General features: G+C 37.3%; 1 protein-coding gene across 2 annotated transcripts in view; it reads left to right on the top strand.

Moving 5' to 3' along the window:
- COL5A2 (collagen type V alpha 2 chain) overlaps positions 1-17,931 on the top strand; it is a 160,234-nt gene that overhangs the window by 23,524 nt on the left and 118,779 nt on the right. For both annotated transcript variants that reach the window (XM_010713349.3, XM_010713347.3), the window contains exon 2: positions 11,495-11,574. Coding sequence is in view for 1 of the 2 variants with exons in the window: in XM_010713347.3 (XP_010711649.1) it covers positions 11,495-11,574 (80 nt within the window). In the remaining variant the exon portion in view is untranslated. The remainder of the gene's footprint in view (positions 1-11,494; positions 11,575-17,931) is intronic.

The following is a 17,931-nucleotide window of genomic DNA, read 5'->3' as shown; positions in this document are numbered from 1 at the left end:
AAAAAAAAAATCCAGAGGAAAATAAGCCAAAGAGGAATGGTTGAGTTAAGTCTTTGTGTACTGCACTGTGAAGGATATTTTTTAAATGGTGAACTGCACAGTAAACTTATGCAGAAGATATGGTGGGTTTTTCCTTCGGTATTGCTTGCTGCCCATCTGTTTGCTGCTGATTAGTTTAATTCCTCTACTCCAATGAATTCATTGTCTTGCCTGTTAGGGTATGAGAATTTCACTTAATTTTCCACATCCTTTCAGTTAGCTATTCTAAAGAGGCTGTATAGACTTGTAACATAGGACTCAAGACCATCCATAATTCAAGTAGCATTCTTGTAAAGCCATGCTCTGAATTTGAAAAGTAGACAGTAAGATCAGCTGCTGTAAATAAAGTACCTTCTATACTTAGATTTTCTTAAAGCATAAGTTAGAGATTAGAGAACTGAAGTGTATTGGCATCTTTTGCAAGCAGGGAAATCAGAAACATCCGTAATGCCTTCTGAAGCAAATAAGGTACTAAATAAATCTTACCATCTCAGTTAAATTGAAATCACTTTGCACAGATATGACAAAGCATGCTTGGTTTTCAAGGTATATGGTGTTGTGCTCCACTTCCCTAAACACATGCTCGTATCCTTAATACTTGCCTGTGTTTTCCTCTGCAAAAGTTAGGGCTCTATGTAGTTCTGGGGTTTCACTGTTTTAACTTAACTCAATCTCAGTTGTTCTCATAATGAATGCTTTTCCGTTCATGAGACTTCCAGAGCTTCTTGCTGTTTCTGAGTTTCTGAGTAGCAGATAGGGTTACAGGAATTAACCAAAAAGTCTGCTCTGTGGGGAGGGCTGGTGTAGTTCTAGAGGTCCCAATAAGGTATTGGTTTTAAAATCTTTGCGTTTCTTAAGGGTAACACAATAACCTTTTTGTTTGAAACGCTCAACTTTCAGAAATACTGAAAGCCAAAATGCAGCTTATAAAAAGAAATAAGAAACATCTGGTTAGTTAGGATTCTTTCTGCACTGGCACAAAGATGCAGTAATAAAAGCCATTATTTTCCAAGTCTGTTCTTGCAAAAAATATTATTACAACAGTCTGGCTGCAGAGTGTCTTATGGGAATGAGAACATGCTGCAAAGATAATGCACAGAACAGCTACACTTAGGAAAGAGTTCTCCTTTGGCTAGTTACATGAGGGAAGAGTGAGGCTGGCAATGGAATTATGGCAGGGTTGTGTGTCTGTCCCAAACTTTTGGGATAGCAGCTAGTAGTGGCACCAAAGGTAATACAAACTCTTGTTTGTTAATAATGAAGACAGTCGTTGTACTCCAATTGCTTATTCACAGCATTGGAGAAGTAATTGAATTACTGTGGGGATTATGGATACATATTTTTCCGACCTGTCTTTGATATTCCTGACAGTGGGCTGTGTCCTGTAACAGAGCAGGCATTACTTCTACTTAAGAAAACCTGTAGCCTGGGCTGAATGCCTTGCTGCCTAGGATCAATTTGCCTTGGAGAAGTAGCCTAAATTCCTAGCACACAGTGATTCCTCAGGGCACAAACTACGGATTGTAGTGGCTGCAGCAGGATGAGCTCGTGGCAGCCACAGTCTGAACACTGATCTGAGTATGGACCACTGCTGTGCCTGCCCGCTGTGTAAGCTGCACATCCTGGCAAAGACAGTCTTAATGCTTTTCTCACAAATGTAGTCATCTCTTGATTTTAGCTGCAGTTCAAATTGCTTTAGAGTATGACAGCCAGTACCACCGTTTCGGAAAAAGTATCTTGAAGGAAAAATGCTGGTGGTACGGGCACTCACTGTCTTCTGGTTTTTAGAACTTGCTTTGACATTTTTGCCGTGTCCTTTCTTTTCCCTATAGTTACTCCCTGATGCAGCACTGTTAATCTTACGGTCAGAGAAGCGTTAGAACCCATCAGTGGGCTGTAACGTTGGACCCTTGTCCCAGTGCGAATGGCTCGGCTGGCACCAGGGGTCAGTGTCGGTTCGTGCTATCATTATCTCCGCTTTGTGTCTAAGGCTGGGCTAGCGCCTCCGAGTGGGGATAACGTGCTGCTGGGCATCTGGCATCGCCTGGAGCTGAGCTATAGGAGAGAAGCGCTACTGACATGGCGGTGGCCGCAGTTAGTGAACCGAACTGGGATTTAAAATCTATCTTCTCCTTTGCTTGACATTTCCTACGCTCCCCTGAATATGATAATCCTAATGATTCAGTTTAAATTCCAGTACCAAAATGAACTTGTATCCTAATATTTTTCTACCAACCTTTGGATTTACTTAGCTCTACTGCTTGAAGAAGCTATATTAATAATATTATAAAATAGTTTTAATTTAATATCTACAGTTATTGCTTCTGTAAAAAAAAAAAACAGCACTACACAGAAGAGTTTCAGTGTGTTCCCACATCCTTGTAATAATCATTAATATAAATGCTTGTTCAAAAAAGGCATTTTGAATATGTTAAATTGGCACTGCTAGCAGTCTAAGCTTCTTGCCTTGAGTACTTTTCAGACTTGCTCAATGTTACTCATTAGTTCTCTGGTTTCAGCAGATAAGCTTCCAGTAGACTCCTCATACCCAGATGTTGGGGGAGAAGTTGGATTATCATAATGTAAACAAACCAAGGGTTAAATTTTTTGCTATGCAGAAGACAGCTTATTCAATAATACTTAAATTCTTTAGATCTGGAAGAACAAAAAAGTAACAGTAGAAACTTTACCTAATATTTCAATGCTTTTTCTGTCCGCATGTATGTAAAGCAGCTTAGTCTTTTAGAATGCATTTTAAAAAGACATCGTACTATCTAGGAAATAATTAAGTTCATTTATTATCCGTAGTAAACAGGGCAGTTTCAATTTCCATAATTTCAGGCCTTCCCAACTGATCATAATTTGTTTTGCTGATCTCTGCTTAGGTGTTGGTGCTCAGGATTCTGAGCCTTTCTCTTTATGTACTTGTACTGAGTTGAGAGGATGCAAGACGAACGTTTCTCTGTAACAAGTATGGCTGATGTGCTAGACAACAGCTGGCAGAAATTGCTGTTGCCTATGGGCTCGCCAGCCTGCTTGCTTGCGGAGTCTGTTGCAGTCACTCAGGATTTGTGTAGCACCCCTGCCTTGTCTTTGCGTCTTTTGCACTTGCAGATAGGGAGTTTCAAGAAGCTGTGTTCTAAAACCCAGTCTCTAAAATTTGTTTTTCACGTCAGTACTCTTGTCATTCCAATAGAACTACAAATAGTTTTCATAGTTCTGTTATCTTCCATTATTGTTTTCAACAACACAGTACAGGTAAATACCAGCATTTCTTACTGATAAGTGTGTTTGACTTAGAGGAGTGTATTCTGGTTTGTTTCTCAAGCATTGTGGTAGTTAAGAAGATTAATGTTGCTGTGAAAGGATAGTTGATTTCAATAGTAACTTGTTTAAGCAGTGATTTGCTAATTAATATCAAGAAAAGTACAGCTATTTCAATAAAACTGCACATCTTCAGTTGAAGAAAACTGTTGTGATATAGGCAGCTCTAGGTGAGTCTTACCTGCAGCTCCTGGAACTATACCAGAAGTGTAGCCTATGAAAATGCCCAGGGATTTTTGCTCTTTTGCTTTGATAATTTTTCATAGGCACATCTTCACTGAAATGACAAAAACAGATAATAGTTTATATACTGTTAAGGAAGTAAATGGCTGGTTTTGTATGTTTTTAATCCTGATAGAATGAATTAGAAAAGAATACAAGTGCATGTGTATGGTGAGAAGATGAAGGAAGAATGGATCACTAGAGGCCAGTGACAAAAACGCATTTCTGAATGAGATGGTTTCACTTCAGGAAGGACTGTAGAGAATTCTTGGCTTCTGAAAAAGGACTGAAAGAGCTTCTAGCGAACTTGTGCCATGGGAAGGTTGCTCTGTTTTATTGAAGTTTATGTGGGCTGTCAATTTACTTCTAGTGGCCATCAGGATGTGAATCCTGGTGATGGGGTTGTTGTGCTGGTACTTAACAGCTTAACAGTCTGCCGCATTTATCTCCTTTAATATGTTTTGAGTGTCCTCATTAATTATTTACTTCTAGTTCTTTCATTAAAAACAAACCAACCAACCCATTCCTGTCTCTATATATCACCCTCTTTCAGCCTACTTCCATAGTACTTCCTTCACTATTTCGTATCAAGCAAAACTTGGTGGATATTTCGTATACATAGACAATTCAGCATGTCTGGTGAAATTCCTTATGTTCTACAGACACTTCACTTAAAATTGTTTTTTCCTTGTTTTCCCCACCCGGATATTTTTTAACATGCTTCTTTTAACCGTCTATTTTTTTCTAGAGCTATACATTGTATCTTCCTTTCTAAGTGGGAGTGGCTGATTTAGATTTATTATGTATATAATGTGCGTTGTAAAAACAGACTTACTGACTTACTTTATCAGTATTGCGTTTTTCAGGGCGTATGTTTGTTAATTGAAAAAAAAAAAATGCATGCATGAATGTGCCACAGTGTGAACTGCAGAAACTTCCTGTAGTAATGTCTGAATCCTTCACAGATGATTCTTTCATATTAACTCTTAAGAGGAAAAGTGAATCATCAGTGGTGCTATTAGCAGTGCCAGGGGAGAGAACCCTATCAAAAAATCCCAGTCAGTTGTTCACATCTGGCAATTTTGTTTTTACTGGCAGAAAACAATTGTCATCCCACGGGAGCCAGGCTGCAAGTAAGGACTAACTATGGTGTAGCTTTTTCCATGACTGGTTTTGGCACAGAATTAATAAATTTTAGTCACTCTAAATATATGCTCATTGGTTCTTTGCAGTAGGGAGAATACTTAAGTATATGTGTATTCTGGTACTCAGTTCCAATAGTAGCACCAATACAGAAAGCACTTCATAGTCTCTTTAAGTGCTCTGTACGTTTTTGTTTTACCAGTGCTTGTCTCTAAGCATGTGGCAACTTCATGGTTTAAAATGGAATCATTTAGAGTTTAGCCTTTATCCCAAAACTACTAAGAGGGTAATGCTAAAAGGATGAGGAAATCCCAACACACACCTTAAGCTTTCATCAGTCTTGTTATATGGCAGCTGATCAGTAGGTAAATTGGCTGTATTTTGAGAGGGGTGAGAAGCAGGTTTAAAAAAATAAAATGCTGACAGTGGGTTATCTTGCCTTCCCCTCCCCACCATATTATTTGTCTCCTATTAAACTGAAATGTTATTAATTGATCCCTTGTGTGTATGTAGTCGTATTAATAAATGAAAGTTGGATTAGGTCCTTAGGGAAGGAACGTTGTGAAGAAAAAGAAAGCAGTAAGGTTAGCTTAGCAGGACTAAAAAAAAAAACCTCTTTGGAAAGAAAAAATTCCAACAGAAAGGATTGGAACATTGCTTTAATTGAAAAGAATGCTAAACTGATGTTTATATTAGAATAAATTACTGGAAAACACTAAGACCAAGTATGAAGGTATGAAAGTATTTATGGACCGCAGAGTCAAAAGAGACTAAATTTTAAGAGGATACAGAAGGGAACCTGAAACTTCCTGTTATTCTCCTAGGTTAGAATTGTAATAGAAAAGTGATCTTAGCTAGAAATGTATTTCATTAATTCCTCTGCCTCTTTGCATGTTAACTTGGAAAACTGATACTGACCAGTAAAAATAAGAAGTCCATATGCCCTACTGTATACATTTTTGTGCTCGTATTTATTAATGGACATGTAATCCTGATGTGAACTACGACGCAAAATGTTGTGAAAACTTTCCCCTAGTTGAAACTCCATTCTCACCTACCAGATCTGAGCACAGAGCATGTGCTCATGGCTAAGGGGTGTGAAGGAATGGGAACAGTCGAACTTAGTGTAGAAGTGTCAGCAGATTTTTATTCATATTCACGTCCTCTAAAAGGAGGGTGTGATTGGCTATAGACTGGGAATTTTTTTGTAAGTTCAAATGTGATTTATCCTAAGTCATATATATTTGTCTTATAGAAGAGGGAATTCCATTTAACTTGGGCTCTTTTTAGTGAAACATCATGATTTCCCATCTTTTTGTAGTGAGAGGAGAGTGGATAAAAACAAATTTGACAAAACTTAAAAAGGAATAAACAAGTCAATAACATGCCATGATTGTATTTAGACACATTTTTACAGACTAAAATAAATGGCAGCACAATTTTTTTTTTTACATCCAACAGCTGATTTTGTAAGTGAAGTGTTTTATTGGTTATAGTCATGGCTCCTGGGGTATTTCCTTCCAAATGAATCCTATTTTACTTCTTTTCACTTAACTAATTTACTTCTAATCAGCGAAGACAGTTTGTCATTTGCTTTTTCAGATTAGTTTCTAGGCTGGAAGATGCAGTCTAGGAGTAAAAGAGCTCCTGGATGTACTGTCCTTTTGAAAATTATATTCAGTTAAATTTGTCAAACTATTCCTGCTGCAGTAAAGTAATGGCATGAATGCTGCCATGTCTATTACTTACATTTCTGTTACTTAAAGTAATTATTGATGACTTGGTTAAACAAAAAAAGATGGAACAGAACAATTCTGGTAAGAATTCTATGTGTGTATAGAGAGAATTGAGTCCAGCCCATAATTCCTTTAAGTTATTTTTGAGATGAGGCAATGTCTATACCTCAAACCAAGGAATAAACTGCATCATCTGAGTATTTAAGTATGCTGGTGTCTTTCATGGCATTGAGAATATTCATCTGAATTTCTATGAGGCTGACTATGTAAAACCCACTTCTATTTATGTGGTGAATTACAGTTGAATAAAAATTTTGAAAAGGTTACTTGGACTTGAAATGCAGGAGCTAGACTCATGCATATGGAGAAATTGGTAATCCTACTGTGCAGTGTAATGACAAGTTTGATACACAGACATCTTATACTATTTTTCATAAGAATTTAAGTATATAACGCCTTAACTGTTTCAAAAATAAGTGTAAGCATTGTCATTTCTGTCAGGAATTATAATATTCTACATGAGTTCACCAAGACTGGAAATAGGAGTATGATCTTGTAAACTTCTTTACAGTGTATGTTCATAGAATTGTTGAATCACCAAGGTTGCACAAGACATCTAAGATCATCCTGTTGAACTGTCTGTCTATAACCAGTAGTTCCCACTAAACCATATCACTCAGTACAACGTCTACATGATTCTTGGACACATCCAGGAGGGTCTGTGACTCCACCTCCCATTTCTGAGTTGGTCCTAAAAAACCTGGTGTTATCTACTGCTATTTCTATTGCTTTAGACTAGAAAGCATTTTATCTCCTATTTACTTGTAGTTCAGTTCCATTAGAGTGCTCTTGGTTTCAACTAAGTTATATTAACAACTAAAAATTGCAAGAAGCTTTAAGCCTTAAGTTTAGAATTTTTGGTAAAATATTATCTCTAGTATTTGCACTGAGCTCTCTGCATTCCTCCAAGCCCATCATAACCCGAATCGTAACAAAATAAAAGTAAAAAATGACTGGCCGTCTTCGTAACTCCTCTTAACCCTGAGATAGCTCCAAATACTCAATTTTTGACCAGTGGATTAGCTCTGACTTGAAATTGTCTTATTCTCTTTGCTTATTCCCTTGCAGTTCTGTCTGTCATTTGTAGTATCCCATCTGTGACTGACACTCACTTCTACTTCCTCTTCTTACCATAAAGCTGTGATGACATAATCCTTAACTGGTACTTCTAAATCCTTCTATAAAAGAAGGAAGTCATCTGCCGTGTAAGCTTATTCTGACAGCAGTATCATAAAATATGTTACAGCTGTAATAACTTCGTTAAGATGGGAATACTGGCCTATTTTTGAAATAAGCTGAAGCCAAAAAGCACCACAAAGCATATTACAATGTATTATTATCCTTAAAAAAAAAAAAAAATTACAACCTGCTAGAGTATTTCTAGCTGTGTAGTAAGCCTACAAATGAAAGATTCCATTTATGCTGTTTTTCTGCTTGGTGGTTGTAGGACCAACTGATGTTATGGGAATGGTATTTTAATAATGCTTTGAGAGAGATTACTTAATGCTTCGATCATTTAAAGAGATGGTCTTTCTGCAAGTATTTTGGTTTTGAAATAAAAAAAAAACTAACTTCTGTGGGGTTTTCTTGCACTTGTTCCAGGAAAAAGATCAGTACAGAAATTGTCATCCTATAGCTCAATAACACTTACCCAAACCGTGTTCAAGTCTAAGAACTTTCCAGCTATTTCTGTTCATTTTCTACCACATTCTCAACAATATCTATAAAAAAAATCCTTTATACTTGGATGCAAGTCAACAACTCGTCTCTCAAATCATGATTCTAATCATCATTGGAAATCAAACAGAAAAAAGGCTCCTTGATAGCAATTGTGCTGTTGTGTATGATTTTTGTCAGATTTGCTCATTCTATGTGAGGAGTAAGCAAGGAGTTGTCTTTCCGAAGGTGATGGCTAATGAGTTCCATGCTCCTCATTCTTTGTGAGCAGACAGAATTCTTTATTTTCGCCCAAGACTGCCCAGTGTGGTGTCTTCCCAGGGTAAAAGACAGGAATGCAGAGGCTGCTTAGGGCAATTCCTCACATTTCCATTTAAAATAGTCTGCACCGATTTTTTTACTTTTATTTTTATTTCACTGCATTGACTTCAAATTTTTCATCGTGAGTGGAGAATGCTACTTAAATCTTACATCTGTTAAATAAATCTATTTGTGTGTGGCAGACTGCTGCAATGATTAATAATTCCCATCTCAGTGTGGACAGTTGATGCAAAACACAGAATAACATACTCAAAGCTGCACATTTCCAACTAGGATCATATTAGTCATCCTTTCTAGACAAAAAAGAAGAGCCATGTCTGCACTTGAAGTGAGGTTACTTAAAAAGCAGACAGAAAACAGTAACAGTTCACATTTTGAAAATATGCATCCATGTATGTAGCTCTAAAAAATTCCAGGGTGTGTATTTTTTTTCTTCATTCTGGAAGAAAGGCAGATGTTTGAATGTTACCCACAGCACCAGTCATGTTTTCCAGCTTGGCTTCCTGGATCAACTGTGGCTTCCAGTCTATGATATCTCAGGGGCTCCTCTTCGTCAGCATCTGGTGCAGTTATTTTATACAGTTTTGTAATTACTTTCCCCATTGGAAATGCGTGTGCCATTAAAAACGTTAAAAAGTGGTGATATATGTTACTGTAGAAAGGGAAAATGGTTTGGCCTGCAAAATGCCTCAACTGCTTTAATGATTAAATGTCCTTTCTTAGTCGTTGGATGTCAGAAAGTCTTGCAGTAATTTACCTTTTTTTTGGTTATGTGGATTTGAGAACCTTCATCAAACAATCAGTGATCAGAAAGGCATCTGCAGAAATGTATTGATGAGACGACAGAATTGATAAGTAGAGTCAGATCAGAAGGGTTTTTGAAGAAATAAGTGAAAGCAAATTGTAGTTCTTTTTGTTTCTACTTAGGAGTAATAAAATAGGTAATTTACCCATATGTTGCGGAGTTTTGAGTGTGATGCTAATGTGTGTGATGGTGAATTTGTGACCAGCAGGAGTGTGATGAAATCACAGCTAACAAAAGACAGCTCTGTTCGTTCATGAACTTAATTTTTATCTGGACTTCTGTATGTCATGAGCTTGTAGCACCCAAAGTGCCATCTCCTTTTTCAGCCATAAGCTTGATGTGTCTCATTTCTGTTGCCTTTCTCAACTCGCCATTTACAACTGCATAGTTTGAAATCCATGGTTTTTGATTTCAACTTGTAATTGCTACTTGTCCTAATAAGTTAAGTCTCAGTTGCTTTAAATTGCAGCTGTGTGCTACGAGTCTAATGAGTGGAGGTCTCAGGGTGATATTTCCCACTATAAGTGTCTGGACTGCACGCAGTCATCTTGCAAGGACTCAAAGACCACAAATTCTGCATGACTCACGCAGAAACGTTTATGTGGTGACTTCCAGGAGTACTGCTGAAGAGAATTTACCCCTGTCACACAGACTAAAAGCTTCCATTTTAGATTATGGGAGAGCAAAGAAGTGGCTTGCCAAGCTTTTGTGTTTTTATTGAATTTCATTTTAGCTTCTTCTGTAACTAAGTCATCTAGAGTCTTGTAAGTACACCAAGTGCTCCATTTGAACATCTTAATTGTAACTTGGGTCCCCTACATAAATCTAGCAAACTTTTTGATTGGAAAGAATGCATATGAATAAATCAATTAATAAATACACTTAGTATACTTGCAAATTCATACCAGCTATTCCACTGGAATTATGTTTTGCTTATTTACCAACACTAGCATTCCCAAAGGTTTCTGAGTATTTTGAAGCAATACTCAAACTTTACTGTTCTCAAAGGTTTCTGATTTACTGTTGCAGCCAGTAACATTTGCCAGAATTTCTTACTGTAGTCACTTTTGTAGCTGCAATCGTGGCAAAGTCTCTTGTCCTCTGCTCCCCTGAGAGTGCCCCTTATTGGGATTCTAGGAGAATAAATCAGCAACTGTTTCAGCCCTCGTTCTAGTGAGTGGAAGACCTCTGTATCCCTTTGGATTGCTCTGTAGTGACTCATCGGTTTTGTCCAATCCTGGCTTTCTTAACTATTTCCATTCACTTTGGTTGCAGAACAGGATTTTTTTAAGTAGTCCAGATGTAAGCACATGGAGAAATCCTGTCTAGAATAAATGAAGTTTACGAAGTCTGTGTTTCTAGCTAGGTTCTTTGTGTGGCTGTTAATTTCATTTTACCTACTGTGATTTGTTTGGTTAGTTAGCACTCTGAGTAGCTAGCAAGCAGAGGGGAAACATTTCTGGCTATCACTTGCCTGTATGTGTGCCAGAGGATGGAGTGTGACCTGTGTATTGAATGCATTTTTTTAAAAAAAAATTTAGAGTTTACAATATGCAACATGTCTTCCTTTCTTCTTTTTTTTCTTGCTGAATGCAGTATGAATGCAGTTAGGCAGCATGTAGTCATTTGGGCTGTGTCAGCTACCTGGGCTTTGATAAAACCTGTCTAGGTCTGTATGGGCTGTCAAACTGTAGCTGAGGATTTGGCCACAGCTTTAATTCACCCAGAAGATTTGTCAAGTCCTCCCTCCTCACTTGGAAGGAGACGGAGCAGTTGCTTTGTCTTCTCTAGGATGGCACCTCTAGCTCCTTTTGTCTGTAGCTCAGCTTTAGATACTGGACTGGACTGCCATACTGCTTGCAAAATCTTGTCAGACAGAACTTGGTACTACATGTTATGGCATTGCTTGTGAAACCTAACTTCCATCTGCTATGCTGAAGGTTTTGCTATCCCAGTGATTGGTTTATTTTAAGAAATGCAAACAGTGGATATCCTGATTTAAGAACGCAATTCATAGTCATACATAGAAATTCTGAAAGTTGCTCTATATATAAACATTTCCATGCGACAGTCATACAAGAGGAAGACAAAGTGTGTGTGTGTGTGTATATATATATATATATTTTACGTTGTAATTGGAAATTCTATTTGTTTTATTTATTAACAGATTTGATGAAATTAGCAAGCGAGGACTATATCGGTCACAAAGACTGGATCTGACGGACTTAATTCTGAAGATTACATGCAGTAAGTAGCAGAAATAGTTTGTAATTCTTAATATATTCTAAAAACATTTTAGGAGCCCGCTGTAGTGCTGTAGAAATGTTGTTATTGATGCTCAATAGTACAAGCTTCAGGAATGTCTAAAACTCAGCTTCTGTGAAGGCTTACCTGTCTGAACTTGTTAAAATTCCTTTGACTTTACCAATTTAAATTAAGAATTAGCACTTGTGAAAATATTTTTTATAGCTTCACTGATGATATCCAGGGCACTGATGCATTCCTATATTTAGTATACATATTGCATTTTTCTCTCTTTCACTTCTGTGGATTGGGTGAAAAGAAGAGAGACTGATGTGGAGCGCCATTAATAAAGAACAGTTCTCAAAGATGGTTGAAGTTAAATATCTGAATATTACTTAAAACCAAAGGCATGCATTTTATTATTGGAGCCTGCCCTGAATTTCACGCTTCATTATTGATGCATGCCATACTATGCCTATACCCTGCTCAAATTTGTTGTTTAAAAATACTTGAGAAAGCAGTTGATTGAAAGAGTTCTCCAAAAAGCTGGTGCAAGGTTGGTTTCTTAGCAAAGCTATGGTTACATGTTATATCTTAGAAAGAATAACTAACAATACTAAGAAAATAAACTTGTAAAAAGGTAAACTAACACATGATAATACAGTGCCTTCTAATGTTAACAAAAGCCAGGCTTTATATGTCTATGGCTAGTTGAATTTCTGTGGTTTTTTTTTTTTTGGCCACTGCACAAAACAATGGATGCTCACTTGTAATCCGAAAAGAAATTTCAGTATCAGCTGTGAGTTAGAGGTTATTAACAGGTTAATTCACAGACCTGGTAGAATTAGGTGGTGTTTGAACAAATGGTTTGCCAGACACGGTTGGAGCTTTCTGACATGAAGAAGGAGAAACTTGGAGTAGGATGCAGTTGAATCAGCAGAACATTGCCGATGGTAAGTTGTAGCCATCATGGAGAGCTCAAAGAAAAATTCTTGCGTATGCTGACTTGCTTTCTTAAATGTAAATGTGAAGTAGTAAGGAAGTGGATCTTTGATTCTGGGAAGTGATTTTGTGAGGAGGAATTCAGCGATGCTCCTTTGCTTCATGTGCGTTTCCATTGCAGATGGCATTTTGTCACACTGCCCCTCTGCTGCCATTTGTCACATGGTAACAAAATGTAATGGAATATTGGTGGAACGGTTCGACCTCTGCTTACATACCATCAATCCTCCTCTCGTGTTGTGGGTCAACATAATGAAATAGTAGGCATTACTTTTACAGCAGCCCTCATGTATATTTGTTCAATTTTTGGGGCATTGCCTTCACGGGGTCTATGACCAAATGGGTGATCTTCAGTTTCAAATCTTGTGCTCTTAGATTCCAGACATGATATAAGTTGGTACATAAGTAATTCCTAGCAATACGACACTTAACATTTTATCCCAATGAAATAATCATGGAGACCATTACTGCAAGATTATGTTTTTTTGGTATGGTTTACACTCATCTGTAAGGATTGGATTACTTAATTAAAAAAAATAAAAAATAAAAACCAACAAGAGGAAAAAAAAAGGCAAATCTGTGAGATTCAATAAGTCTAGAGGAATTTGGGTGGTGTTGCTACCAACAAGTCAAGATGTTATAGCTGAAAATAGCTGTTCTGGTCTCATTTATTGTTATTATGAACTAACAGATGATTGGAAATGGGTGATTTTTAAAGTTTGACCTTAGTGAAACTTTGAAGCATACTTCTGTCAAGTAGTAATGTGAGTATAGGGGAAATGATAGCTATGACTTTAGAAGTCCTTTATACAGTAAGTTCTCATTTAAATTATAAAGGACTAAAAATCATGTATTTAAACAGAAGTGAGGGTAAGTTAAGTATGAGAAATCGAATCACATCCTTGGCTGTTGTATTCCTCTCATGTTTGAGAAGATGTATGTAGACTGTTTGTGGATATGTATTGAGCATAACTGGCACTGAACTTTCATTTTCATTATTTGGTTCTGCTGGAGTCAAAAAAGAACATGATTTCTTGTGGTTGGCAAAATGTCGTTTTTTTTTTTTTTTATTTCTAAAAGTGAATTCACCTTACTCCAGAGGCTGGTAAATGAGTCACAGGCTTCTGAAAGAACAGTTCAGAATCAACAGAGCTGTCAACTGTAACTAGTAGTCAGTATTTTTGGAACTGCAAGTGTTGATGAGTTTTTGAACTGTTTATCTAAATGGACTTGTTTGAATCACATGCCTGCTTTTACATGCAGGTGTGCATATGGCATTAGTCTGGATATCTACAGTTTTTTGTCAGGTATAAAGGCATAACTTGACATGTTATGTGAGTAGTATTTAAGGTTGTATTTTGTTATTAATTCCAAAAGCAGTAAAATTGCATAAATTGTTTGCCTTAGCCTTTGAAGTCTCTGCTATTTTAACATCTTAAATTCTTCTGTGGCTTCTTGGCTCTGTGACATAATAATGGTAGTAACTGCACTTGAGCCCATCTGCTCTAATGAATCTAGTATTTAGTGCATGGTTCTTATGACAGCCATAGAAACAGTAATTTTAAGTTAGTAGGAATGAAGGAGTCTCACCTGAAGCATCAGCAGTCTTAATTCATTGGTTGCACCTCCTGCCTGTTAGAGAGTTAGCAGGGTTGGACCTGTATGATTTAGTTTTGCCATTATTTAATGTTGAACAGAAAATTCACAACTTCATGCTTTATAAATTCAGACTATTAAGTTTGAATTCTTTTTATTCCCTCAGCCCAGATAGCAGACATTTGAAGCATAGCAAGAAATGACTATAGGATTCATGTTCTTCCACGGTGTGTAGATGTTATATTTCTTAGCTGTTTTTCTCATCATGTAGTTTGGACTTGTTACTAAGATGTGTAACAGTAAGGAAAATGAAAGAGGCTTTTGAAAATAAAGAAATTTGAGTTGAAAATAAAACAATAAATAGGGAAGAGTAAGAGCAACTTAATATTGTGATGTTATATTTCTCCTTAGGCTATTAAGTTGTTTTTTCCACTCTGACATATTTCATTGAGAAGTGTTGAGAAATGTGATGTATAGCAAACTTGATTTCTATGTTTACTCTAAAAACTCCTTTTTCTCTTTAAATAAATTACTTCTATGCTATTTGTGAGGCATTTGCAAATTCCACTGGGTATTATAAGGGCGATTTTCACTGCTGTGTATAGTGAGGTATTTCTATTATTTCCTTTCAGTTGGAACTGTACATGACCACTGAACTCCTGTTCTTTGAAACCTTCTTACAGTACTTCTGAGTACAGGGAAAGGGCTGCATGGCTCCCTGCGTGTTTGTGTGATGACTGAGCAAAGTAGGTTTGTTTGAAGCTTCTAGAAGTTTTAGATGTGAAAATACGTGGCTAAAGATCTGTTCAGAGAATTACACCAATGAACATGTACAATGGAGCTTGTTCAGAAAGATGTGAACTCTGAAAGGCTGACGTTCTACACGGTTTGAATAAGTTACAATAAGTACAATCTCCGAAGGCCTATGATGTTGCAAAACCATCTCATGCTGTTTTGAACACGAGCTTTCTGTTTTGCATTGAAAACAGTTAGAGATGGTTTACAAATCACAGAAGCGAAACCTTAAGTTCTCCCATGGCAGAAGTTTCATAAACATACGAGCACACTAAATTTACTGCTTTTTTCCAGGAGTCTGGTGAACAATTGCTCTGCCTAAATTCAATTAATGAACTGATAACTTTGTATGTACTTAAGGTTCCAGTTTGACAGTGGATTGAACCATGTACTGAACATCCTTGAAAAAGTGAGATTAAAAATCAATTTTTTGGGGGGGAAAATTAAGTATTCCAAGATGGTTTACTGCAAAACTGGCAATGTGGAAATATAAGAGAGAATGCTGTGGCAATCAAAGTCAACTCATAAAGGAGCTCCCTTTTCTTGTCAGGGATATAGTTACTCTTGTAGGCTTGCCATACTTATGCACTTAATGTCTGAAAAATGCTGACCACTAACCTTAGAGCCATCAGAAGAAAAAAAAAAATTTGCAAGTACTTGTAGCTTCCTTCAGTTCCCTGCTTGTACACTAAGTATTAGCAATTGAATTTGAAGCTGAGCTGTTAATTATGTGCCTTTTGATGTAATGCATTGAAAACCCATATGTGTTGTTGTCTCCACTTTTCTGATGCCTGGCACTTTGCCCCAGCATGTGTTAGACTCTAGAGATGAGGAAAAAAAAGTGTTCTTTTAATGCAGCCTGGAAGAATCTGTGTGATGCATTGCTTCTGGTATGCCAGACAAAGACTTAATATGTTTTGGAAACTCTAAGGAAGGAATATTGTGAGTATTGTTCCCTCTCTGCCAGGTCTCAACATTGGTTTTGGCCACTGCTGTGGAGAAATGCTGCGTGTTGCTGCTCTGCTAGCAGCAGCCAGAGTTTCTACTCACATATTGGGGAACTTCAGGGTTCCTATGCAGATCTATAGTATTGTTCTGTAGGACAAAAGGGAATTTGGTCATCTTGGACTGTAAACAAGGAAGTAAAACAGTAAAGAAGGACCTAATGAGAACAACAGATGAGGTACTAGTGGATAGGGTTTAATGAGGAGCTAATGTCTGCAGTTGTGTGACTGGACTAGATGATCTTAGAGGTCCTTTCCAACCTTGGTGATTCTGAACATATTCACAGCTTCTGCCTGCCTCATCCTGTAGTCTGTGCTTGTCCTGAGCAGCCTGTAGTAGCGGTGTTTGGTTTTGTTCGGTTTGTGCAACTGCTTCACTGATAGTCACGTTTAACAGGCAGGAAAAAAAGAAAAAGCTACCACCATAAATTGAGATGCACAGCTCCTGGGAGGATGCTGGAGACTACTCTGGGCAACTATCCTGAACTCCTTAGTGTGTTATTTGAGCTTATGGAATCTGGATTTTTCTTCAGCAGTTTGGGCAACTGTTGACTTACGAGGCATGCATTTTCCATAGAAAGTGGAATTTAGGTAAAGAATGTAAACTAAGATTGTTTTTTTGTGGTGGAATTATAGAAGTAGAACTGTTTGGAAGCAATTGAAAGAGTCTACAACATTTATGATACCATTAAGACTTGTGATTTGGAAACTATTTAGTACTCTATCAGGCTAAACCCTGATAGGCAACGGAAGACATATAGCAGTTGCCGCATGGGATATGAGGTCTAACACTACATCACAGAGCAGAAAGTGAGGTAAAGCAGTGGTATAGTCAGAGACTGATCTTCTGAGGAGAAAATGTTAATGTAAATTCTAAAGAAAAATTCTGATTTCACTATTAATATGCAATGTATTTGTACACGTGGGATAGAATGTAAATATTTATGTGCTTTATTCTTTCTGTCTTGTTTTGTGATTATCGAGTGTTTGTAGTCTAGAAAATACTTGCATTCAAACTGTTAGCAAATGCATGTCTATAGGAACTTAAATTATAAAAGAGGTTTAGTGTTAGCTGGAAATTCCTTAATTATACATAACTATGTATAAAATTAAAATTATGAATCAGTGGTTTTGGAAGAAACTCAATGTGGAAATAATTGCCGTGGTCTGTGAGAAAGTACTTCCTACTTTGTAAATTCACTAAAAGTGCTAATTACGTTGCTTTATTTTTCTTCCTTTACTTTGGGGAAGAAGCGCTATGTCTTAGTGCTGTATTTCATAAGCTGAGGGGATTTGTTGACTATTTAGAGCATAACCTGAGATACGAGAATATTTGTGAGCTGTGTGTGGCCAGTTATGGAGGCAGGCTTCTTTCTGTGCTCAGGGATGTTAACTATTGCAGCAAGACTGGGAGAACTGAAAGCTGTCTTTCAAACTTTGTTTTCAAAGTTGTATTTTTAGTGTTAATGAAAGGAGCATCTTACTTGAGATTGCTTACTCTTACCTGTTGCTCCTCAATGGAATTTAAACCTGCTATTTCCTTTGTTTATTAAGGAAGGGTAAGCTGTTGTTGCGTTGCCTTCAAGTGCTGTTGTTTGAGTTGTACGAGTTGAGCAGATCTCATCTCTTATACCAAATGAAGTCATTTGTCCCATTGATCAGAGAGCTTAGGGCTTTTTCTACTCTCAAGTACCTCCTGGATGTTAATGCACAACATTTGCTATTCCTTCTTGCTTATCACTGTTACCCAGTCATGAACAGAACTGCCAGTTCGTGGAGGATAAGAATGCTGAGTGTATGCTGGAAGCGGAGGAGGGATTCTCTGTGTGCTGGCCAGGGAGTACAGAACTGCTTGGAGGAGGGAATCTCTTCTCCTTCAGAATGTTTGTTTCTGGTGCTGTTAGTTATGCCATCTTAACTGGCTGAAAAGCAGCATGCAGGAAAACGCTATGTTGTAATACAG

Source organism: Meleagris gallopavo, chromosome 7 (assembly GCF_000146605.3).
Source record: "Meleagris gallopavo isolate NT-WF06-2002-E0010 breed Aviagen turkey brand Nicholas breeding stock chromosome 7, Turkey_5.1, whole genome shotgun sequence".
Taxonomy (NCBI): Eukaryota; Metazoa; Chordata; class Aves; order Galliformes; family Phasianidae; genus Meleagris; species Meleagris gallopavo.
The sequence above is the reverse complement of the archived record's forward strand: the minus strand, read 5'-3'. Positions and strand labels throughout refer to the sequence as shown.